The sequence below is a fragment of the Aspergillus chevalieri genome, chromosome 1 (genome assembly GCF_016861735.1).
Source record: "Aspergillus chevalieri M1 DNA, chromosome 1, nearly complete sequence".
NCBI classification, from domain to species: Eukaryota; Fungi; Ascomycota; class Eurotiomycetes; order Eurotiales; family Aspergillaceae; genus Aspergillus; species Aspergillus chevalieri.
The window spans coordinates 525994-551539 of NC_057362.1; the positions used below are offsets into that span (position 1 = coordinate 525994).

At 50.7% G+C, this 25546-nt stretch overlaps 7 protein-coding genes across 7 annotated transcripts; 2 read left to right on the plus strand and 5 right to left on the minus strand.

Annotated features, from left to right (window-relative positions):
- Nucleotides 1-1562: 1562 nt before the first annotated feature.
- Nucleotides 1563-2344, minus strand: RPL31 (60S ribosomal protein eL31; the record flags this gene model as incomplete). Its single annotated transcript, XM_043276442.1, has 3 exons — nt 1563-1769; nt 1835-1909; nt 2258-2344. 3 exons carry the CDS (start codon nt 2342-2344, stop codon nt 1563-1565), a joined length of 369 nt encoding a protein of 122 aa, XP_043131303.1.
- Nucleotides 2345-4542: 2198 nt separating this feature from the next.
- VPH1 (H(+)-transporting V0 sector ATPase subunit a) lies at nt 4543-7232 on the minus strand (the record flags this gene model as incomplete). Its single annotated transcript, XM_043276453.1, has 3 exons — nt 4543-6908; nt 6961-7039; nt 7107-7232. 3 exons carry the CDS (start codon nt 7230-7232, stop codon nt 4543-4545), a joined length of 2571 nt encoding a protein of 856 aa, XP_043131304.1.
- A 528-nt stretch (nt 7233-7760) lies between these two features.
- Nucleotides 7761-13760, minus strand: ACHE_10185A (proteasome activator BLM10; the record flags this gene model as incomplete). Its single annotated transcript, XM_043276464.1, has 3 exons — nt 7761-7823; nt 7880-13283; nt 13342-13760. 3 exons carry the CDS (start codon nt 13758-13760, stop codon nt 7761-7763), a joined length of 5886 nt encoding a protein of 1961 aa, XP_043131305.1.
- Nucleotides 13761-14518: 758 nt separating this feature from the next.
- On the minus strand, nt 14519-16021 carry GPI18 (DUF409 domain protein; the record flags this gene model as incomplete). The annotated part of the gene is made up of 3 exons (XM_043276475.1): nt 14519-14957; nt 15013-15625; nt 15676-16021. The coding sequence occupies 3 exons, from the start codon at nt 16019-16021 to the stop codon at nt 14519-14521; spliced, it is 1398 nt and encodes a 465-aa protein (XP_043131306.1).
- Nucleotides 16022-17525: 1504 nt separating this feature from the next.
- ACHE_10187S (uncharacterized protein) lies at nt 17526-19268 on the plus strand (the record flags this gene model as incomplete). Its single annotated transcript, XM_043276486.1, has 1 exon — nt 17526-19268. The coding sequence occupies one exon, from the start codon at nt 17526-17528 to the stop codon at nt 19266-19268; it is 1743 nt and encodes a 580-aa protein (XP_043131307.1).
- A 2355-nt stretch (nt 19269-21623) lies between these two features.
- ACHE_10188A (putative G-patch domain protein (TFIP11)) lies at nt 21624-23912 on the minus strand (the record flags this gene model as incomplete). Its single annotated transcript, XM_043276497.1, has 1 exon — nt 21624-23912. One exon carries the CDS (start codon nt 23910-23912, stop codon nt 21624-21626), a length of 2289 nt encoding a protein of 762 aa, XP_043131308.1.
- Nucleotides 23913-24227: 315 nt separating this feature from the next.
- On the plus strand, nt 24228-25233 carry sod2 (superoxide dismutase sodB; the record flags this gene model as incomplete). Its single annotated transcript, XM_043276508.1, has 4 exons — nt 24228-24354; nt 24563-24969; nt 25028-25095; nt 25146-25233. The coding sequence occupies 4 exons, from the start codon at nt 24228-24230 to the stop codon at nt 25231-25233; spliced, it is 690 nt and encodes a 229-aa protein (XP_043131309.1).
- Between the last annotated feature and the right edge of the window lie 313 nt (nt 25234-25546).

Below are 25546 nucleotides of genomic sequence, written 5' to 3' on the forward strand. Positions count from 1 at the left end.
CAAATGTACCTTCTTCGGTTCGTAGCTGGCATTGTTACACCACCGTTTTGTTCTTCCAACGATGCAGAAGGCACTGTTCAATTTTTTTTTTTTTTGCAGGCCTCTGCGTGGTTATACCTACACAGGGCTTTAACAATTGACAACTTTTCTTCGTAACAAGAATAAGACACGATATATTCGAAGTCGGTAGGCGTTAGTAGACTGGACATGTCAATCTTTCCATACAGCCAGAGATTGCTCCCAAATGTGCCGTATGCAGGATGTGAACTGGATGGTTCCAATAGAGGAACCCTTTTTTTAGTGGGAGAAGCCGAACATTATCGTCAATTAAAGTGTGATAGACCCATGCTTTACTGAATGTCCCGGGGAATCATGAGGGGGTTTCCAGTGGGAAGAGTCTTTGCTGTCCAGAATGTAGCTCAATTCGCCCAAGGCAATGATCTTTGAATCTCATCATTTCGCTGAGTCTTGTTAGCTTGCCTTCCGGCGAAGTGCTGGTATCCACTCTATGAATGGTATTGTCCATAATTCATTGATATTTGGAACACTTTCTGCAGGACTGTCACAGTTCGTTTGGTCAAGCACGACCTCGACACATCAGACTGGCCCTTATAGTCTAAACTTGATGGGCCGTTTGAATCGTGATGTCTGCGTGATGTGAGACGTAATAGGAATTTGAGAGAGATCGCAAGTGTCTTACAGCTGATTTTGCGTTTCTAGACGTGTAAGCGAAGTCTCAAAAGTGATTGAGACTAAATCTTCCCGGTTGAGACCAGTCTACCATTATTATTGGTGCTCAGATGGTCTGCACGGTTGAACTACATGGTGTCAATGTTCCTTTAGCTAAATCTGGATAACAAGATCTGAGAGCTTCGTTTTGGGACGGTCTTTCACAGCAGTATTCCAGAAGCACTCTGTTCCAAATCTCTCGGATACGATAAAATAACCCCGTTTCCCCCACGGAGGCTGAGAGCTAGGTAAATGGGTAGTAGAGAAATTGTTCCGGTAAAAGAGATATCCGTACTCGAATGCAAGCTGAAGTGGTAGGATCCTTTTCTAGTGAATGTCCTGGATAATCAGGGGAAGTGACTAATGAAGAGGGCTCTTCGCGTCTACGCGATGATTGCCATATCTCGTCGGTCGACTGGCTCTAAATAATGGTGTCGTCTCCTTGACGACGGAGGAAGTGATAAAGAAACCAAACAATGTGTTATCCTCAGGCAATCAGGCCCATTGCAAAATGGGGAAATAGCGAAAGGTTTGCAGCTCATCGTGGCAGAAGGCAATTCCTCTATGCGGACCTACAACAATCTACGGTAGAGCTCGGAGCAAAAGAAAGCAATATGGGTATCAAGATTCTTTCGACCAAATGCCCTGGGAAGATGTCCACTCGGACAAGATCTGTGCATTTCAAATTTTCTTGTCAATGGTATCTAGTACATCCATCCGAATGAGAAACCTGCCAGACCCGGACCGGCCACAACAAACCCCATTATTCAAGTCCAGCAAGGAACAAGAACAGGAAGAAAAACTTTTTTCATGTCCATTCATTGTCAATTAATTTACTCGTCGTCGACAACGGTGGTCTGGAGACCCTTGGGCTCCTTGACGTTGACGGCCTGGACGTAGGAGTAGAGCTTCTCCTTGGCGCCCTCCTCGTCGTTACGCTTACGGGAGATGCGGACACGGAGACGGAAGGGAACACCCTTGATACCGCACTCCCAGACCTTCTTGTTGAGCTGGGGGTCGAGACGGACGTCCTTGGTGCCCTGGACAGAGTAAGGCGATTAGCTGCCGCGCTCTCATCGAGGGGTTGAGGGAAAGAGAAACTTACCATGGAGTGCTCAGCGAAGTTACGGATCTCCTTGATAGCGCGGGGAGCGCGCTTCTTGAAGGTAACACCGTGGCACTATAAGTCGCAAAAAAAGAGAAATCAGTCTTCCGCCCGAATGCCATGAATGTGTATTCTGCGATCGGCCATAGAGGTGGACTTCATAAAACTAATTCTTCTTTTTTTGTTGCGCAGCGCATCGCAGCCAGTTTCCTGAGCCCGCTTTGCTTTGCTTTGTTTTCCTTCTCTGGTATTATATGCCTTCCTCGAATTGGTATTCCCCTTCGGTTGTCCCAAAATCGAGCCAGCTTCTCCCAGTTCTGTGTTCTCCGTCCGTACCTCTCCGGTATCGAAAAATATTCGCAGGGTGTTTGGTCGATTTCGCTAAACGATCGACAAAATGCAGATAGGACTTCTTCAACGTACTCTCTTGTGCAGGTTGATGGTGTACTCGCGGGTGACAACGTCGGCGATAGCCGAGCGCTGCTTCTTCTGGGTCTGGACGTTGGACATTTCTGGTGAAATAAATAGTCAGCCTCAAAAGATACGAGCAATGTCGTAGAAACAGTTGGATACTAACTGAATGGGGTTGACGAGGTTGTCGGCTGTCGTTGGCGAAGTGGTCGACTGTCGAGGATGGAAATTTCCGGATGATTTTTGATGTCGAAATTCAGTGTGGCTCGCTTATCCGCCCGCCTCCGCTGATTGGTGGGATTCACGTGATTTGGGTTATATCACGTGGTTCACCGCCCTCGCTTAGCTAGAGCTCTAGACCAGTCTCAGTTAACGACTCCTTAGGTCCTGGTTTGGCATGACGAGCCGGATAATACGCCTGTCTATCCCTCATACAGATCGGGATGACGGGACCACAACGAGAGTGAAAACGGCAGTGCTGACCATCGAAAACCCGCGTTGAGTCTTAAATTTCCAAATCCGCAATCCCCATCGCAGACGAGCGCTTCGTGTTAACTATCTCGCTTTGATTAATATCCACTCCCCGGAGCCGCCGCTGGAACCATGCGCTTCTCCGGATTGTCAGTTCCAATTTGCGCGGATATTCATGACGAGCGAACGGCTACCACTTCTATAGAAGTGAAAGAAATGGGATGTGATGTGTTCCTTCAATAGGACGGACTGGATAATACATGTATTGGGAAATATCGATCGAAAAGACCGAAGACGTCCCTTTCGCAGGTTAGCCCAGAAACCTATTTCCAGGCTAACCTGCAAAAGTAATGTTTTCGTCTTCTCGATCCATATCGCGCAATATGTAGTATTTAACCGTCCTGCGAAGTGTTAAAGCGAGTCTTTTACCCTTAGGATGCTAAGAGACCAAAACGGAACTGAGCTGGCGGGCTCAATCGATTGGTTCCCCTTACTCTGGAGTTACTGCTTAAACAATGCGGAGTAAATTTTTACGAAGATGTAGAACAACTTGGCATGGCCACAATTTGACATGCATTCTAGATTGGAATATCCCATACTCTCCCGTCATGATGTACATACTTGACAAGGACGCCCTCCAGCCTCTTTAATTTCTCAATAACCTCGGTGCTCAAGGGCCTGGTGCACAGTCAAAGAATACCGGCTTCGGGTATCCAATGGGACGGGTTGAATCCTGAGCAGCCCAATCATCTGCCCCAGTATCCCCTTCCACTATCTTAGTCCATCAATGTTAGCGGACTAAAATGGCAATCCCTGATAAAAGCGAAAACTTACCCATGGACATCGTCATGCTGAATAGCTACATTTCGTTGTTATCGTAGAAATATGCAACCCACATAAAAAACCATACTTTTAGCGCACCTAGAGTATGAAATACAAGCCTTGCTTTGAACCTACCGTTCGCTCACTCATTGTCAAGATGAATAATTTATCCAAAGCGCCTGGTTGTAAGATTTCCGTGGTCAGGTCGAAGCAAGAAGTATTTGGCGGTCTTTGTGTGATGGCGAAGGCGGGAAGAAGGGAAAGAATGGCATTTATATACAACGCATATACAGTTGGATACAGCAAATCGGACCAGGTGCAATGTCGACGTGCAGACGAGGTGAGAAAGTATGCTGATCTCTTGATGTGTAGAGGAAGGATGGATATAACGTGTTCTGCATACTGGGGTTTCAATGAATGTCTACAGAGTAAATCCGTAAATCCCGCGCAATTCAGGTAAGCCACACCAGCGATACGTAATATGGGTAGGCGTTCGAGCTGAAATAGCAGTCGCACAATCACCGTTAACAACCAAAAGGTGAGCGAGGGCGCAGCCAAGAGGCTGCAGATTTACTCCAACTATCTCGGACGTATATCCTGTCGATTCTGAAGAGCACACTGCTTTGCCCGTTCAATTCCACGACTAGAAAGAATGAGTAGCTTGGGAGAAACTGAGGTCTCTGGCAGAAGGCTAAACTAGAATTACAATGACTTGGTGTTGTCACACTGCTCAACCGGGAACAAATATATTTTGAACAAGTCAGAAGGACGGAAAACTACATACCCGGCCACCAGCTAGCTATTTTATACTTGATAACCGGATGTTGTGGTAAGAGCAGGTTCAGAATATATAGCTGGGGGCCAAGGTCAACGGCTAGCATATATACCCAGCAAACGAAAGACCATATGAAAGTAGAGAAAGAAATCGATTCCAATCTAAAAGAAAGAAAGAAAGAGAGTAAAAGAGTGTCCAAAATATAAACACAAAACAACACAAGGCAAGCTCAATCAACCGGCTCCTCCTCCAACAACGTCTTAAAACTGAACGGCACAAACGGAATCCCCTCACCCTGGAAATGTTTACTCATAGCCTCAACCCAATGCAACCGCAGCGAGTGCAACATCGCACTTGTCCCCTCCATAACACACAGAATCGCAATCGTCAGCGTGAACCACATAAAGAACGTGACCACGATCATAACGACTCGAGTGTTAGGGTCTTCCTGCTCGAACGCGCCGCCGATGGTCATGTCCCAAAGGACGATTGAGAGTTGCTGGTGGGCGAGGGAGAGGGCCCAGAGACGCAGGTAAGAGGCTGTGTGGGAGATGCAGTTGAGGCAGAACTCGATGGTGTGGATGACTTGGTGGATCATGACTTCGGAGAAGTCGAATTCTTCGTGTTCGGGGTCGTCGGCGTCGAGGTCCTGGGCAATCATGGCGGTGCCTTCGGTGGTACCGTCGCCATCACTGGCTAAGCTGTCGCGGCCGTTTTCATCATCTAGGGCGCTGACGCGGGCGGGTTCGCCGAGGCCGCGGTAGCCTTGGGCTCGGGCGCGTTGATTTTCACGGCGGAGGTAGAAGGGCTTGAAGAAGAGCATGAGGGGGACTTGGACAAGAGCGAGCAGCAGCAGGAAGACTTGTACGCCGGACTGGCCAGGATACAGGGGCTCCTCGACCGTGCCGGGGGACAGGAACATGAAGATCAGCATGTTCAGAAGACCAGGAGGCGACTGGCCCTTAGCCGCCCAGTCAACAGACCACTTGTAGACAATAGTCAAGACAAGGTAGCCAAAGATCGACTGGAAGAAAATGAATCCCGGAATAAAGTTACCAATAACATCAACCTTGGACTTGAAATGCCGCGCGTTGACATATTGCAAGCAAAGAGCGTAGGTCATATGAGCCCAACCCAACAAAATACTCATCTTCATCTTCATACTGTTGGAGAAAAGCAGCGAGTTCTCAGCCTCGTGCCAGTTCCAGTCCAACCCAATCGGGAACCGATATCCATCCTTTAGGGTCGCCTCGACGGCCTGGCCCTGTTGGAGGTCCTCAGGCCACTGCCACTGACTGGGGAAGAAGGTGAACGCCTTGGAGAAGATATCGTTGTAGAGGAAACCGGTGTACATCGAGAACAGACCCATCATTAGCATGATGTAACGACCATAGAACGCCATGTAGGTCAATTCATCGAGCTTGGTCTTCAACAGCTTCTGTTCCCACAGAATCATAGCAGATGCAGCAAGCGTCATCAAGAAACCATGACCCAAGTCACCGAACATGACAGCGAACATAAACGGAAAAGTAACCACAGTATACAATGCGGGGTTAACTTCGGAGTACCGGGGAATACCATACGCGTTGACAATCGTCTGGAAACCCTCAGTAAACTTGTTCGTCCGCATGTATGTCGGCGGTGTCTTGTTCGTCCGGATCTGGTTGATAATCGTCGGCACAGTAAGGCCAGCGCGATCATTGACATCTTGCAGAGTCGCCTTGATCAACCCCAGCGAGTTGGTAGGGCACCACGCCTCCGCAATAAGCGTCTTCCTCGCCTGGTCGTAGGAAAACCGATTCAGTGTGTCATACACGGCCTTCTCCTTTTTCACGATAATCATCCAAGCAGCCAACGACCGAGCAATCTGCCTCAGCTCCGCATCAAGCGTATTCTTCGTGTTCCTCAACACATTCCCAACATCTCCCAACCGCGTATTCACCTCATGAATCTGATCCCTCCGCAACTCACTATTCTCATCAACCCCATACAACGACGCCCCCAACGACTCAGAAATCTTCCGAATCTTCGTGATAATATGCTTGCCATGCGCAAAGATCACAAACACATTCTTCCTCGTCTCCTCATTCGTCGCCGGATCAACAACCGGCTCTGGAATCTCCGACTGGTTCATATAAAGATTCCCACGCAGCGTCCGCCACAGAATCCTCTCAAACGCCCCAATCCGATCCCGCGGAATCACACCCGCCACAAACCCAATATTCATCTCCTGGAAGCTGTGCTGCTGCCCGGCATCCCCATTAACACCCCGCTGCGGCTGCTGCTGCTCCACATCCCGCAGCAGCGGCGCCTCATCGTTATCAAACGACTGCCGAATATCCTCTGTCTGCGTATGCGCGCGGTCGAAAAATCCACCGGCCTCGCGGAGCACCCAGCGCCACTCAGACAGCTCGACCTCGCGCTTCTTCAGCGTCTCGTAGCTATCGTTCAGCGAGGCGATTCGCTGCTCGAGGCTCTCGCTTCGTTCCGCGAGTTCGTCGATCTCGGAGGCAAGAGGGGCGGCCAGGGTGTCGGAGAACTCGGTGGACGAGCGCATCGTGATATCGGCCTTTTCCATCTGCGTATGGAAGTAGCCTTCAAAACCGTCAATCACAAATCATCATATTGTATAAAGACAAGAACATACGCAATTGCCTCTCAACATTATCCAGCCGCCGAATCTCCTTCGTAAACGTGCGCTGGAACGCATTGGTGTCGGGGTTCAGCTATTACAACCGCCGTTAGCCCAATTCCCCAATCCTCACATCAACACAAATAAAAAAAAAGCCATACATCACGAAACTGCACCTGACCAAGCTCACCCAGCGCACTAACAACCTCTCTCCCAATCTCGTTCGCGATATAGAGCTGCGTCAAGCTCATATCCGCCGAACGGAAGAAGGTGTCCCTGGGAGCCATGGTGACGTCTGGCCGTTTCCGCTATCCACCACCAGTGTCTACCAGGACAGAACGGGGTAAACAATAGCGCGGTAAGATGGGTATATCGATGGACGGTATAAATAGATGTAGTTCGATTGATGGTTGAGTTCGCCCAGCAACTCCCTGAGCTTTAGAGTTGGCGCTGAGACCGGCGGTTGGTCGGATGGACCGCCGCGTGGCCGTCTGCGATGGCACGTGATGTCACGTGGAATCCAGCCACACGTATGAAACTACTTGTACTCTGTTCTACAAGTTACAACCCGAAATAATCAAATGCAGTATTTTACGATTATATCTGATTTACCAACATCAATCGCAGTGCAGCAAGAAGTATTACAGAAAGCCTCACCATACAATGTCCATCATGTCATCAATCCACCAAACCAATGCTCTGATAACCAATCAACATTATACACTAATGATGTGCCCCAAGCATAAAAATGGGATGAATGCAAAGATCGAATACACTCGCACAGATGATCCAATCCAATATGTCATGTTAGCAATCTAGGCAAAGTAACTCTTCCACAGAACTCCGGAGAGATCTTCTAATTGATCCGGTGTGAATGCCTAGATATAGTTAGCACATGTCAAATCAGGATAAGGCTGAGGAAAGGGAGGCTTACTTTCGCATCAATATGCCACGTATCCTGCCTCGTCTTCTTAAAGTCACTAATAATACCCTTAACACTCGATCCCACAATCCCCGGATCATTAGCCGCCCGGATACTCAACGTAGTCAGGGCTTCGGGCATCCATTTCGGCGGCGGGCTGTTATACGGGAATGCCTGGATCAGCGCACCAAGACCCAGTACCGCGCCGTGACGAGCAATCACGAGTTTCGTATGTTCGGGTGTGGGCGTTCCCGAGCCAGAGGGGACAGCAGAGGCAGGGCCAGAGCGACGACGCTTGGGAACGGGGTTGTCGACGAGGATCTTCGTGAAGCGCTCCAGGAGGCGGGAGACCATGATGTCTCGGAGGGAGACGGGGGAGCAGCGGATCATGCCGGAAAGGGTAGCTGAGGCGCCGACGCGGACTTCGTGCTGGGTGTCTTGGAGCATCTCGGCAATGCATTCGAAGAGGCGGTCGCGATCGTCGGGGGAGACGAGGAAGAGGCGGCGGAAGTAGATGATTTGGATGTTGATCATGACGCGCAGGCGCTGGTGCCAGGATGGTGAGGTTCGGCCGATTTGGATGAGCGAGCTGATGAAGCCGGAGTTCTTCTCGGCGGGGTAGGGGATGTTGGGGAGGTGGCGGAAGACGTGATATGCCAGGGACTGGAGTTCGGGGTCTTCCTTGACATCCATCATGTGCAGGAGCTGTCCTGTAAAGACATCCGGGAAGAAGGGGACAAGCTGTGTGCATTCATGGGAGGAGAGAGTCGAGTCCAGCCAGAGAAGCACCGTCTTGCAACCAGACGTGTAGGATGACGGCGTCTGTTGTCCAGGCGTTCTCTGGTGCCGCCACTGCTCGATTTGACTGAAAATACTGCGCAACATCTTGTTAAAGTTCTCGTCAGGAAGGTACGGGAACGTGCCAACAGACGACTCCTTCTCCTGCGCTTCAAGAAGATGCTTAACATCAGGATACGACTCGTGGTACCTAGTGCGGTACACAGTCGCCAACGTCTGACCCATCGCTTCACGAACTCCCTTATACGGGTGGTCCAAGTGAGCAAGGAAGTCCTCCACGATCGGCTTCTCCAGCTGGAAGTGCCATCCCGCATCAATAATGCACTGATGCAGCATATTGATCTTGGAACTCTCCTTGAACGCAGCATTCGTTGCCAAATCCAACCGGAAACTAGCCAACCAGTCGACCAACGGCCACGCCCTGCGCGGATCCCGGCATTGCAGAATCATATGCAGGAACGTCGTCCAGTATCCAGAGTTCTCAGGGGTCAAGCCTTCTGAGAAGATCTTCCGCACGATAGGGAACGCATATTCCCAGATTTGCGTCCGCTTTTCGACACCACCATCAGTGACGGAGCTAATCAGGGCACCAAGGATCTCCGAAGTAGCCCGGTGCTGGTGTTTATCGCTACCATCCTCAAACACAGCCTCGATCTCCTCCTTGATATCCTCGAACGTAGCAGCGGTAAGACCATCCCGGATCATCAGTTCAAACGCATAAAGCAACATCATAGCGCAAGGCATACGGAACTTATCCGCCGAAGGATCACGCGGCTCCTGCTTCAAGTACATGAAAAATTTTTGGAACCACGCCCGGTCAAAGAGCTTGCCCATGTACGACCGGACCTTCCACTCGGTCTCGTCGTATTCAATGTCGCGAGCGACATTCGACTTGTACGCGGGCATGCTGTCCGACCACACGAGCCATCCAGGGAAATCGTGATCGATGTAGTATTCCGCCTCTGGCTTGGCGAAACTCGCCAGATACTCCTCGGTCCAGTTCTTCTCGTCACGTTTGGTGGCTACCTGGATCTTAGAGGGGAAGTTCTGATGGCCGAAGATGTAGTTCTGGTAGTCATGGCTGCAGATAGCGCGAACATCGATCATCGTGAACAACGCAATGAGCGCCTGCGAGTACATACCCCGCAGACCCGGATGATCGTCGATCGAACCTTGCGTGACCAGCTCTATAAAGTTATCACTGGCAACGTAGTCGAATCGAAGTCCCATAGTAATAACAATAGTAGCTGCACGGCTAGCAATCTTCCAGTGAGACACGCGTGCCAGGTTGACCAACTCCTCCGATAAGTCGGCCTTCTTCTTCTCAATCGCCACACGCTTGCCGTTGATGTTCTTGCGCAGTTTGTTGATTTCCTCGCTTACATCTCCCTTTGGAGCAATCGCTTCGATAATGTCCTGATTCAAGACAGCCATCCGCTCCATAGCGCGGCCGTAATCCATGATCTGGAACAAGGCACTCGAGCAAATTCGCTGCACGGATGGCTTATCGACCGCGCTTGCGTCAATGAAGGTCCGGATCAAAGTAGGCGCAAACTTCCAATGCCGTCCAGCAGTTTTCGCAACGCTGCTAAGAAGCAGGGAGAACAGTGCACCCTTGATTCGTGCATGGTCATTCTCCTTAACACCCTTCTGCAGCGCTTCAATCAAAGGCGGGATAACGAGGAGGCGCGAGCCCCAAACAGCCTTGAGCGCCGACTCTCCAGCGCTTTGAGCGTTGCGGCGAGTCTCCGTATACAAAGAAACACAAGACTCGGCAATATCCAAAAGCAGAATTTCATCCAAACGCGATCGCGGTCTAGGAGCAGCGTTGTGCCGTAGACGTTGCAGGTGGTACACATATGATCTCCGTGCAAGCAACGGACGCGGGTAGTCCTTGCGAATACCACTCATCTTATAGGGATAGATATCCGCAGCCAGAAGACGAGTAACCCTATCCAAAACATGGGCAGACCTTTCAATTCCAACATCAACAAACCAAGAACGGTAAGCCGAGTACAGGGCACCAAAACTGGGGACATCGTCCTCTTGCTTGTCTGCCAGGAATCGGTGCACGTCGTGCAAGATCCAACCGGCGCGTTCTCGAAGGTCATGGATCCTGGTGTACAGGGGATCATCCTCCTGCAACGGATAACCAGTAGGGTAGGTGAAGGTCTCTCTGATAGTTGCATCATCAGAGCTATCAAGAGCGATATCGGTGTCTTCATCGCCAGCACCATTGGCCAGCGTCGCGTTCTCGGCATCTGCCATATCGACATCACCGTCCGGCACCGCAGATCCGTTCGCTGCACCTTTCTTCGTCGTCGATGCCGCCTTAGAGTCGAACAGCACCGAGATGCCAGACAGAATAAGACGCAGCAACACCAGGTTCCGGGTGACTTCGTCAGACCAATCCTTTCCGGTGCCGTCACGCTTGATGCTAGACGTCTCGTTCGTCAACGCCGTGAGCTGCTTGAGTGCCGTCTCGGCTTGGTTCTGGAAGAGCTCAACGGCGAACTCGATCTCCTCGCGCTTCGGGATATGCCACTTGACATTCATGTCATGGGGGTCTTGCTTATAACTCCAGAGGTCAGGGCCAATTCCTTGAGCGACAACGCTTGGCTCGTACAGACTGTAGTCGGTGGTGTATGTACCAGTAAGGTTAAGGAGAAGGTGATGAATAAAGTTCGAGATGTGGACGGTTGGGATACCGCGACACTTCTGCTGCATGTAGACAGCAATGTCGAACAGTTCCTTCTTATGCGGCAGGACAGCATCTCCGACATGGACGATACACATGCTAAGCATGCTGATGTTCCAGACCAAGCCGCGGTCACGGGGAAGGACATCCGCTCCTGTCGTTCTGGTCGAACCCGCACCGTTGTCATCAATCTCGGTTCGAATGGATTGGGTCAACAGGGGGATAAAGCGCTTCAGGGCCTTTTGCGGATTGACCTTGCAAGCAGCATTACAAATGAAGGCCATTGCATCCCGCGCCTGGTGAATGACGTGGTTTGCCGCGAAGTCGATGATTTTCGTCAGAGCAATATCATAGTATTCAGGCTCGAGAGACGAAAGCAATGGCATAAAGGTCGCCGGAAGAGTGTTCACAATATTCTCCTCAGGAGAGCCGTTTCGCACTCGAGACACATCGGGAAGGTTCTCCAAGAGCGTAAAGACACGACCCAAGAAGGATACGATGAAGTCACCAAACCCACATGTCGAAGAACGAAGGATCATCTCCTCCGTCTCGTCGTCCAAGTCTGTGTCGTAGTTCAATTGGACCTCTACACCCTGCTCTTCCATTCGCTCCATCTCTCCGGTGATCCACTGCATCGCCAGCATATTACAGTTGACATCATCCCTGCCTCGGGTCAGATCGGCCAGGGGGATACTGTAACAAGCAGTCTGAATGAAAGTAAGAGCATGCAAAGACTTTTCAAGATCATTGGCATCAACGCCAGGCAACGCAAGTCCCAAGAGTGTTGTCATATGACAGCGGTATCCCTTGGTGCGGGTGATGATCCGCGACAGCACCTGAAGGGCCCGAAGCGAGGACGCTGTACGGTGCACCTCCACGAGACCCTGTAGAGATGGATAGATCCGCTGAAGAGCACCTGGTAAGATAAGGTGTGGTTCCAAATAGGCTAAGCTTTGCAGCGTAGAGAGCGAGTAGCTCATTGCCGTGCTACTCTTGGAGTAGATACCCATGAAGATCACATCGCGCAAAGCAAGCACGAAGCGGCGCTTCAATGGCTCGGTCAACCTACGCTCAGGTGGCATTTCCATCTCTCCACTCTGCTCCCGGTTCCAACGCATAACGAAGAAGTCTGCGAGGTAGTACACTAATTGGGACAAGGTCTTGGACCAGCCGCCAGAGTTCGAGGGGTGGAAGAAGGTTTCCACTGCCTGGATAAGACCCTCGAGCTGAGACAAAATAGACTCCTCTGATTCGAGACAGGCTGGCGAGAGGGACATGACCACCCAGCGGGCGATGTGATGCGCAACGGGATGCTTGCGGGAGTCACGGTCGAGCATGATACCCAGCCCGGAGGAGATGTCCACAAGAGCGCTGTATGGAGAGGTCGACTGTCCGACTGGAATTTCTAGCAATCTCAGAATAGCCGTGAAAATCAGCGATGACTGCTCCTTGGTGAAAAGACCATACTCGGAGAGCGGGACGTGATCCGCAGACAAACAATCCCGAGCCAACCGGGAGAAAAAGTCCAGGAACGTCGTATCAAAGGTCCTCGACCGTCCCACAAGCGACCAAAGATGGAAATATGTCGGCAAGTAGTGATGTGGCAGCAGATCTTCCCTGTCGGCTGGGGGTGGAGAGGTAGGAAGCATCAAGTTAATCAACCCCACCACTACAAAGGCACCCTCAGAGAACGATGTTGTGTAGTGAGGCAGGAACTCATCTAGCATGGCCGGCACCTCGCACGGGTCGATATAGAGCTGGATGAACGCGCAGAGCTTTGTCAGGGTCTTGACGTTCCGCTTCAGATTAGTCGAGTGGACCAGGCCCGATTCGGTGGGCAGGACAAAAGCCTTCAATTCCTTATACAAAGGCTTCCAATCTAAAACCAGATCCTTAACTGGCTTCAAATAGTGCTTCCGCCTGTATCCATCATTAGCACCCTGCCATACGCGACACCAAACACCACGCAACCACTCACTTCGTCAAAAACATAAACATGCTAGCAAACCGCTCCGCAATATTCGGATCAATCCCCGGCGCCATCGAAAGCTCATAGTACAGTTTCACTAAATTAATCCTCTCCGTCCGAGTCGGGTCAAACTTCAGCGACAACCATGCTCTGAGCTCCCGAGTCCAGTGGACAGCGCCGGGACTGAAATCCCCCGCCTCCACCGCAATGTAGAGATGGTCCAGGATCTCGCGGAGGTTCCGTTCCCGTACGGGCTCATCTTCGGTTGTGTATGGGAGGTATTTGAAGTAAGGGTAGGTACGGGGACGGACTCGCGCTTTGGGTTCGCCTTTGCCGTTTAACACCGCCGGTTGCTCAGCGGAGGTGGCTCGTGGCATGTTGTGGAAGTTCTCGGCGGTCGGTATTGCTTTGGGGCCTGAGTTGGCCATAGTTTATGGAGTCGAGGGAGGATGGGGTTAGGGAGTGGTAGTGGGAGGGAGGGGGTGTGTCGTGGAGGGTTCTCGAGGAAGGCACTGGTGAAGAAGATGTCAGCGCACTGCAACATCCAGGCCTGTTCAACATCGGTCCAACAGCGTAGTCGACGAAAACCACTTACAGCAAGCATGGAAGAAGTTCAAGTAATAGGAAATATCCCGATTAGATATGAGGCCAGGCAGTTGAATACTGCCAGGCTGTGCATGGGCAGATCTGGAGTGTTTTTTTGATTCTGGATAGCTCAGCTAGCCGATAAGAGCTTTTGAAGAACAATGATTTCAGACACAGAATAATCATATAATCGCCGGCTAGTATCTCAAGTTAGTATGTTTGTTTAACATGAGCCACGACTCTTCCTGATGGCTCTTTAATCCGATCTTTGCAGAGACACGCAGTTGTCTGGGGTGAACTCGGACGTCGTGGTTCAGATGGCTGATGACATAATTTCACCGTAACGGCGGCAGCGTCAGGCAGTGGGCGGAACCACGTTTTGAGTATAATAGCTGTGAGTTAGGACAGAGAACAGTTCAGCTTGGGTGATGTAGGAGCTTTTGAGAAGTTCATTCTAATATAAATTAATCCTATATGGACAAGTGTCTTTCTCTTCCCTTTTCCCAGGCAGCTGTACACGCGACACAATAAAAAATTGTACAAAGAAGGAAATAATGACATGGCATTAGTATATAAAGCCGCAAATTATCTGCAGCCATTACTAAGCTGGGGGAAGAAAAGAACCGTATAGAACCGCCTGTATAAGCCCATAGACCACCATAGCTTGCAGCACAATGGCAAATAGGCGATTAGACTTGGCGGCGGACGGTGACTCTCCCACATGGTCCACGACCAAACATACCAAATACCAATACCACAGCGGATAGCCAGAAGAGATACGATTGATGATTTGGACGTGATAGCTTGTAAAAGCCATCAAAGCAAGCAGGCCCTGGGGAACTGCAAGGCGGATCAACAATGAATCGGTGTCCTCAGGAGACATTGTTCGATCGATTACAGTCGTTGGCCGCTCCTTGATAGCGGCCCAAGGCATCTTCAACGCCCACAGAGACGCGCAACAAAGCAGTACGAGCATAGGCGCAGCGAGTAGGAAAAGAGGAGTGTTAGAAACAGTCCAGTAACGGAGGAATCCCACATTCCTGTCGATACGAATCAATGCGTCGTCCCCACTATAAGCCATGGAGGGGCACTTACCAATACTGTTTCTGTACCCAACCGTATATACTGGGTAACGTCCATTGGCACCATGGCCTGCTATCAGTCGTACAGTACGTCGTATAAGCAACCCACTGGGGGAGGACCATCCCCAATGCCACAACACAGCCACCCAAGACAATAACACCTAGACGCACGACCACATTCCAAGACAGACCATGGAGAAGTACCATCCGAAGCTGCCAAATTGCATCATAGGCAAACAAGAACCCACTCAGAATGCCATTGCTACGGACAGTGGTCGCGACGGCGAAGGACACGGCAGCACCAAGCAGCTTGGCATCCCGAGGTAATTTCCTCCCCGCACCATCGTCCAGGAACGATGACGAGTAGAGATACAAGCCGAAGATGTTGAGAAACGAAAAAATAGGTTCGGGGTAAGGCGCAGACAGAAACGCCCCGGCCGGGGCGATGATATGCAGAGCCGCTGACAGGAAGCAAATGAGCCTCTGCGTGGAGGTCTCGCGACCAAAAACGTTGGCCGAAAGTTTATAGAGGGCCAGGACGGATAAATAATGGGCCAAGTGGGAGAGCCCGACGCCCGTCCAGGCTACCTGGGCGACATTGCCGACTTCCTCGGAAGGATTGAGGACTAAGCCTAAGTTTAGCGACTGGGCCTTTTACATAAAATATGTGACATACAGGAAGCAACAAATCTCCAGATGCTGGTAAAACCATAGCCGAAAGCCCATTCTTGCTCATAGACGTAGCCATGCTGGACAATGTGGACAAAGTAAATGGGGTCCCAACGAACGAACTTGAGGGGGAGCGTGGAACCGACGCCGACATCCGCGGCGGGACGCGTTGGGGACCGATTCAAATAGGGCAACAGAGAGGTGGACGTATCATAGCCAGGGCCAGGACAAGCGGTGACGACGAGAAAAAGGAGTGATTTCCACAGGACAAACGCGACCGTCAGACTCCAGAGCGGCCGAAGGGGGTTGAGCAGAGAAGGCCGGTCGATCTGCTTTACAGACGACATGATCATAAGTTAAATCATAAGTTAGAGTGGTGAGGCAATGAATCAGCGCTCCCGACTAGTATGTCAGCGCGCAAATATTTCCCATCATGTGATGTCTGGATGGGATAAGTATGCCAAGTGGTCGGATACCTCGGCATAGAGGTGCATAAGTGCATAAGTGCATAAGTACATAACTGCATAAATCAGCCTGGCATAGCGGCGATGCCAAGACGTGGCGAACGTTTCATTAGCGACGACAGGAGGTGGTATTCCATCATGAGTATGGGGTAGTGAAACAACGTACACTGTAGATACCTGTATGAAGGATGCTACGTACATACTGTACAAGTACGCAGGTTGACATCGTATTCGTATCGACTGATGAACAACAGATCCCCCGTCAGACTCAGCCCTACGGAACACTGACCGCGAGGATCCCGACTGCCCAATCGCGGAGGATACAGCTATACGAACATTACTCAGTTATGAATCAGCTAGCGTAATCTACTCCTGATCTACTACCTATGTAAAACCTAGTACCGGAGCAATTTCAGCTGATACAGTTTGTGCCTCGTCTCCGGCCTCCGTACGGGAACTTGTCATACTGGCACGGATGTGATTCACCGGTGCAACAAGTCGGCGAGTCGGCGATCTTTCTTCTAAGATTCAAAGTAATAGCCACTGCTGTATGGCTCTCGGCAGTCGGGGCATGGACAGTCCGCCACGGCACTGGAACCCTCCGCCGGCGTTTTCGGACGTCCCGGCGACCGGTAAATCCAGTGAAAATTACGGGGGCCAAGACCACCTGACCCACGGGGCTGAAGAGGTTATGATGATGCCTGTTCTTACTAACTGGACTTTGTACAAGTACAGAACAGGTTTTGTTCGGACAATTGTACAGGATTCTCATGTTATATCATTTAATGATATTATATCTCAAGAAATTAAGCAAAAACAGGAAGAATAAGAGCAATAATACGGTGTGTGAATTGTGAAATTAAATAGTGCCGGACATAAGACTAGCCTTGCCGATCTTCAGTCGGTCTGCATTTCCACGGATCGGCTTCCATGTGTGAAAATGCGACGAAGATTTAGCATCGAACTTTCTATCTTATTATCAATCCTTCATTTTTATATAGTCTCTGGAGTGCTGTCACCGCTGACGGATCCTCGGATACCGCCCTTTCTTTTTCGTACAGTGTGACGGGGTGGTTTCCGTATATCATCTCTGCTTCTCCTTCTCGTTCTTTTTCTTTTTTCCTTTTACCCTCCTGCAATCTGCTCTATTCCTTGCATTTCACTCAGCCAGAAACGTGATCTTCCCCTCTCTTCACTGCCTTAGAAGTTGTTCTCTTTGTCTTTCTCTCCATTTCTTCCTTATTCGGTCTCTCGTTCTCTTTCCTAGCTCTATCCCTATCTCACTGCGACCTGGCTCCAGTGACAACTATCCACGCATATTACAACCAAGAACCAACACTCAACCAACTGGTCTATCGATGCTCGCCTCCCTGCGGTCGTCAGATTCCCAGGAATGCTGTTTAATCTCGGATTGACCGCTGATGCCGCCGCTGCCCACGAGAGCGATCTCGTCGGCCCCCAATCCCCTCCGAATCCCCCCACCAGAGCCTCCTCACCATTGACTGCGCTCTCCTCTTTACCAAGCCTAGGGACCATCTACAATAAATATAAGACAATGGAACCACAGGCAACCCATGGTGCTGCCCTGCGCGACATGACCCGGAGTCCTGTCGAATCCGTCTTGTCCAGCGACGGCGAGCATTCCGTCGTCGATACTGGCTTTCGCGCATCTCGTGTCGGCCGTTCACATTCTGTCAGAAAATCTCTACGACCAAAAACTTCCTACCAATTGGCCCACCCCGCCAGTCATGCCCACCATCGATGCTTCAAAATCCGCCCCAAGCTCCTGTTGCAGCTCCAGCAGGTGTCTCATACTCCCCGTCCGCTTCCCATCCTTGACGTCCTCCCCTCCACCGTCTTCCTACCCCGACTCGCGCGCAAATTTCCTACAATCTTTCGCGGAAAGAACGGTCTTGGTCCCAATGACCTGATCATCGTCACAAGCGACTTGTATGACGCGGATCCAAGAGATAGGACGTCACAGGGCGACGACAGCGAGGATGATGAACAACAGGAGGTGGTCGCAACCATTTGCCAATTGCTCAACGAGGAGGACTTGTCCAAAGGAAAAGCGGAAATATGCTTCAATCGTGGTCCTGCGTGGGAAGCAACACCCCTCCCCAACGGTGCCTATGAGTTCGTTGCACGCACGGCCCAGGGTGTCCAAACACTGCGGTGGGTTCCGCGTGGATCGAAGAGCCGTCGCGTATCCGCTCCCCCGGGCTCGCCTGTGCAGCCAGAATCCAAGCGATTCACCTTTAGCGTTATCAACCCCAACACACGCCGCCATCCAGTGCTCGCTAGCATGACCCGCAACAACCTCGAGGTCTTTGATCAGTACTCAATGCCCACTGCTGCCCCGAGTAGTCTCCCCACATCCGCCATGTCCATGATCAGCGACGGTTCTGACGACACTCCAGTAGATCGCAACCTAATCGCTGTGGATGATGATCTCCGCCTCCTGATCATCATCACCAGTATCTGGGTCGCGTTTCGAGAGGGTTGGTCGCATAACTTTAGATACAATGATTCGGCCTTGGTGTTGAACTCGAAGATGTCCTCACCTGTTGTTTCCAGGCATGCTTCACCAACTACCATCAAACATGCACCTGATTACTTTTCGGTTGATAAGGAAGGTCAGACAGTGGAGAACCCGCCGCGTAAACACCGCGTGTCCATGTCCAATGTCCCGTTGTCGTCAGAGCGCCTCAAGTCGTTGGCCTCTGCTAGATTGGCGAAACGTTCGAACTCCACTGGCGCTGCATTCATTGAGCGATCCAATCGACGGAGCTCGGGGAGCAAACGACCTCAACGACACAGCTTCTTGCCCCCGAGCGACCTCTCCCGCGACGGCGTCGCTGGCCTAGAGGCAATTCCGTCGGAAAGCATCACAAACGGTAGTGGGCAGGCCAAGAATGGGAACCCTCACTCTGAGAATACGGTCAAGTTTGCCAACCCTGAGCCCACATCCGAGAAACCTCGTCGCAAAGCCAGCCAGCGCGTCCCGCAACCCGAACCAACAACCTCAAGGGGCCTTGATGGACAAACTTCAGAGTCAAGTCCTCCCGCCCCCAAATCGAAGCGTCGACACCGCATTAGCGGGTTTTTCGACTGCATCTTCCGACGACACCATTGAAAAATCACAACACAAGCCTGGTGCCTGTGTCACAACCTTCTCTACTCTCTTCATTTCTCATCTCTTTTATTATTTAACACTCCCTCTTGCAGAGGTCGAGACCAGAAAGATACCAAAAAGTCGCATCTGGCGTTTCACGGCGAATTTCCACATCTGAGCGAGTCGATATCCATTTTTTGCACATAGCGTATATCCCATGATTCATGATTACTCTGCTCCTGAATTTTTCTTTTTCTCCATCTCTGTCTTTGCAGTGACTTGCAGTGATTTACACAAAGATGCATATGTATGTATGTACCAAGTATGGCTTGAGTTTGATTGATTGGCATTGCAGCATGTACAAGCACATGTATGTATATAGTTCGCATAGCATATGTATCTGCATTACATGGCATTAAATGCAATTGCATGGCTCTGTTTATTCCTTTTACTCAACTTTTAGCAAAAGGTATGTCTTGCGATGATAGTACACCGAAGATCCAGGATTCACGATATGATGGTGTCCAATGCGGGATCTCCATTTGGCCAGCCATGCGTGACAGCAACACGCAACTCCTTTTACTCATGGTTTTAGCAGACCAATAACTAGTAAAACTGGCGATTTCTGGGATCCTTCTACCCATTTCGCGTCGTCAAAAAAAAAAAAAAAAAAGGCCTGACAGTCAGTCATGTTGTCTACCATTGGCCCATAGTGGTAGTTTGTAGGGACAATCCTTGCTCTTTCTTTACGCCGTTCGTGGAACCTGTCTGGGTGGTATGTTCTCACGATCCATTATACCATGTCAAGATGTGTTTGACCCTCGTATACCTGCATCTTCGGTTTCGTCGCCTTTGGACAGATATGATTGACATATCACCATGTGGTTACCGCCAGAGAAAGAGTAGGTTTTGGGAGGTCGGCTACGGACGCGACTGGTAATTTGTCTTTAAGAGTGTGTTATGGCGAAAAATCACCTCTGCCTGCCATTCCTGTGTCCAGAAAGGTATTATGGACGGGGGAGGCGTCTTGGACGAAGTTGCTTGTTTGTAAGGTGCCGTAGTAAGACGCATCGGGCTTGGATCTGATATCAGATGTATGTCAATTAGAACTTCATCGGGATATAGAAGAATATCGTAGCATCGCTAGAGTGTATTGCGTTCTTGTTGTTTCTATGGCGAATACCCACGGATTGGCTAGATCACAGATTAGGTATCGAACTGTTAACGAGTAGTCATAAGCTGAGGATTATATATTGCGAAAACCCCCTTGTGCCATAGCTCTTTGCGCGCGTTTGGCACAGCGGAAGGAACGGTGCCAAAGAATGGCTGCTTTGGCTTAGTATTTGATCTGCCATCGTATCAGCACCCATTATGAGGAATTGAATTGAATTGGAAAGACTGGGCTGAACGAAAGTCATAGGCCTGTGCTTCTCGATCTTTGTCGTCACTATTGTCGGCATCATTATGGATTGGCCTGTCTTGGCTAAATTAGAGAGCGACAGGGATTAATTTGGCGGGGCAAATAAGCATTGTGTCTGAGCGTTTAAAATCACTAACTTGGATTCATTGGCTGCGTTCCTGGTGACTGTTAATGATAAAATCTAAAACCATGCATTCAGATAAGTAGGATGCCTTTGCCCTTTTTATATAGCAAAGGTTCATTTGCTGTTCTCAACACAGGCGCATTCGAGGGAGTTTGGCGAAGTGTATCAACAAATAGTCCCATGTGTAATAACTGTTGGAAAAGAACATCGTTAGTCCAGGATTTCACCGTGTGACTGACAGCCTGACATCCTAGCCAATTATGCTTATACCTGCAATATCATATAAGCCGTTCCGTGTCTAAAATGGTACTGTATAATGGCTTCGAGTTCTGACTCGAATTGTTGCAGCTAGGGTGGAATTTAAAGGGCACTCCAAAGGCAGAACCAAAAACGACGAATGGCGGCGCCGACTTGTCCGTATACCTTTGCTGGAAAAGATATCAACATAATCACAGTTTGTCTCTTCCTGCGACCTGGTAGGCATATCACTTGACAATGCATCAAATTCCTCAATCTTTTTCAGAATCTTAGTGCCGTCATACGGCGTTTGGGCAATTTCAACAAGAGGGCCTGGTAGAGAAATAAGTATAAAGAGATGGGAAGGTGAATAGGTCTCTTCGAGCGATTGAATGATCTAGATCTACTATGGCTGATGGCATTGCATGGAGCGCATCAGACAGTTTTTCTTTTTATACTTGAACAAAAATGTTTGGAGCACAATTGGCCTCATTCAAGCAAATGCCAAGGGCCGTTTAATTTAATTTCTATCAAAGTATCCATATACATGCAATACATCCATTCCATCGCATATGCATCTATTACCAAGTAATGATTACCTCCCCTCTGCCTTCTCAACTAAGCCTTCCTCCAACCCAACCGGCTCCCAGATCTCCTTCGCCTTCTTATTCTGCACCCAGACCACATCACCCTGAATAAACGCAACCACACCACCACGCCCAGTAGCACTGGCCGTAATCCGGAACAACGGCTGTCCATTTTGCGGATGCGCCTCGCGAAGCGGAATAATAAGGAGGCCTTGTTCGGCGCACCAACCTTCGAGGATATCCTTGAAGGCGACTTCCTCGACCACGCGGGGCTTGCGGGTTTCTGCTGGTGGTTGTGTGGGTTTGGCTTGAGGTTGGGGTTCTGGGACGGCGGATGGTTGTGTTGGTGGGGGGAGTTCGGTAACGGCGCGATCGCCGAGACGGGAGGCGAGGTCCATGGTCTGTAGACCCTTCTTCCATTCGTCGTCGACGATGACGAGCTCATTGACTTCGCGCGGGATCTGGGACCGCCACCAAGAGAACCACTCGCCGACCTCTTCGTAGTTGGGATCGTTGGTGAGCCAGATGTAGAGGATGTAGTGCCATTTGGGGAAGAATTCTGCAACGAGCAGAAGGCCCAGTACGTTGGGCGCGAACCAGTCCTTCCATTTGAAGATGTCTTCCAGGGGTGTCAGGTCTTGGTCTTGCGGGTTGACTTCGAAGTTTTCGCGAAGATGGTGACCCAGACGCGGGAGGAGATGGTTGCGCAGGCAGACGTCAAATTCGCGCCCCAGGGCAGCTTTCCATAATTCCACGCCGCTGACGACGCCCTTGCGGAAATCCCAGGTGTCCAGGACAACGCGGAATTTGCGCTTCGCGTCGGACATAAGCCCTGTCGGTTGTTTGGGGTTTGTGTGTTTTTCGTCGAGGTATTGGAGCCATGTGAAGAGCCACCAGGGAAAGCGCGAGCTGTGCTCGGATGATGGATGCCGCCTGCTGCTGCGCGGCTTCCATTGTTTTAGGCCGCCGCTTAGCTTCGGGACGATCTGTTGGTCGAGGAGATTAGCGTATACGAAGGATGGAAGAGCCTCTTTCCACGAGACGACCAGCGTCGTGGCCGGGCCCGGATCGAATACATCCCAGTCGTTGAGAAGTGCGGAGCGCACACGGGGTAGCCATAAAGTGTAGATCATGGTTTCATAGGGTGATGTTGATGACCGAGTTCTGTGTTCGTCTTCGCCCTTGCGAGACAACAAGGGCTGGAGACGACGTAGATGTGATAGTAGGAATGTTGGGTCCTGTAAAGGTTCCCACTCTTCCATTGCCTGGCGGAAGAGAGGGTGAATTGCGGCTACCGCCGTCTCTGATAGACGATATTCGTCGATGTGATCGTTGTATTTGACTTGCAATGCTTCGAGTTTGCTGGTGACTTCCTCGAACTTTCCTGCAATGCTCTCGTCCTGGAAGATCTCCAGCTGCCCAACCGTTGTAACCAGCTCCGTGAATTGATCAATCTTTTGCTGGTTTGTGTCAAGCTGATCCACTAATTGTGCCTCCTCCATCTCAATATACTTCTTTCGTTCTGTCAAGCCTTTCCATTCATCGGCGAAGGCTTCCAAATCGTGTCGGGCCCGTCGTGCAATCTTCGCAGCCTCCCCTTCGCCTGAGCTCACAAACTCCTGTTGGGCCATCAACCCAGCCGTTGAGGTCAAGACTTTCTGCTCCTTTCCGGTTGCATCAATCAAGGACTTGAGCACATTCGGAACCTCCAGACCATCCATATCCTCCTCGATTTCTCGAGCAGTACGGAACTTGGGTTTCGCAACACGTGGAACCGGGGTGCCCGTCTCACTGCGTTCCCCTGCTCGTTTGCGCGCTTCCTTCTTCTTTTGCCGTCGTCTCCGTTCCTCATCCGAGCTATCTTCTTCCACTTCTTCTCCCCGCAAGGCTGCGGCCCGCTTTTCCTCCTCTCGAGCTTGTTTCGTCTTCTCCCGGACCGCACCCAAACCGATACCCTGTGGACGAGCCTGCGCCTCGATCGGATTGACAATACCCTGGCCGCTAGATCCCAGACCTTGACCTTCTTTGTATCCCATCTTGGCCATCATGCGCGCGGCGAACGAGTTGGCGCCTTTTAACCCCCCGGTGGCATTTCCACCTCTCGGAGCGGGGGTAGCTGCCTGCATCATGGGATTGCGACGGGCTCCTAAGCCAGATGTCGGAGGCGATTCGGATCGAGATGAAGCTCTCTTGAAGCCGCGAAAGCTCGTCGCGGGGCGCGCATCGTCCTCGTCGGAGCTCATGTCGGCAATCTTGCGTTTTTGGCCGCCAAAAGACGAGTTTGAGGGGGGTTCCATGGCCAGTGGATGCTCTGAGATAGCGCTACCTTTAGGGCAGCATCAAGATAAACATACAGAGTAGAAGAGTCGTGGAGGCCTTGGCATGTTAGTAACCGCGTCGTCAATATCGGCCAACGGTCCATCGGAAGGCGGAGAAATCATGAGCCCGAGCCCCGAGCAACAATGACGTTTTCGTCCGGTTACTTTCTTGTCGCTCTCGCTCGCTTTTTATTTCCGTTCTTCCTTTTCCCTTCTTCTTCTTTCCAATTGCTCTCCCCCTATCTCCCACACTTATATCTTCATATACACAAAAGATACCCCTAAATATTCATCATGGCTGCTTCTCTCTTCCGCACCTCTACCCGCGCTGCCCTCCGCTCCGGAGCTTCGGCTACTCCCAGAGCTGGGGTTGCGGGCTTGACTTTTGCCCGGGGCAAGGCTACTCTGCCTGACCTGTCGTGTAAGTATTGGCTTCTTCTTCTTCTATGATTGCGTTCTGTCTCGATCCCCGGGCCATTGGACATGACAAGAGTGATTCCCCGCCATCATTTGTGTGGGATGGATCCTCATGTTCTCGGCGCCCACTGGATTTTTAATTTGCCCCTCGATTGGCGTGATGGCATAGCAATTCTGTCTACGCAACGGTCTAACATGTCTACTCAATGCAGATGACTATGGTGCTCTGGAGCCTGCCATCTCCGGTCAGATCATGGAGCTTCACCACAAGGCTCACCACAACACCTATGTCAACAACTACAACGCCGCCGTTGAGCAGCTCCAGGAGGCTCAGCACAAGGGCGACATTTCCGCTCAGATTGCTCTTAAGCCCGCCATCAACTTCAACGGTGGTGGTCACCTGAACCACACTCTCTTCTGGGAGAACTTGGCCCCCAAGAGCGCTGGTGGTGGTGAGCCCCCATCGGGTGCTCTCGCTACTGCCATCGACAACACCTTTGGCGGTCTCGACAAGCTCCAGGCACAGATCAACACTGCTCTTGCTGGTATCCAGGGCAGTGGCTGGGCTTGGCTCGTCAAGGACAAGCAGACCGGTCAGATTAGCGTCCGCACCTACGCTGTAAGGCCCCAAAGGACACGAAGATAAGAGGAAGGATTAGAAGGCTGACACACAGCAGAACCAGGACCCCGTCGTTGGCCAGTTCCAGCCCCTCCTCGGTATTGACGCCTGGGAGCACGCCTACTAGTAAGTCTACCATGGTTGGATAGTATGGACAGTATGTTAACAAGTAACAGCCTCCAATACCAGAACCGCAAGGCCGAGTACTTCAAGGCCATCTGGGACGTTGTCAACTGGAAGGCAGTTGAGAAGCGCTTCTCGTAAGCGCATGACAAGCACTGTATATTTTGGCGCAATTGACTTTCTGAGCGTGTTTAATGTGCTTGAATAATGTCTCTAGTTGTGAATGAATTGGCCATTCTTACTGTTCTCCATGTCTTTCTTGTTTTTCTATGATGTAGTGACTTGTATACTTCTCTGGCGCCGGAGAACCGCGGCTCTGTAACAGTGGTACCACACGTAATCTTACCGTATTGAGTGATCATCGACACCATCCATCCTTTTCCTTTTCGCTGTTTCAATTTCTTGCGACTTCATCTTTCCTTTTTGGATGCTGTCTTTCGTTCTCTAATTGCTC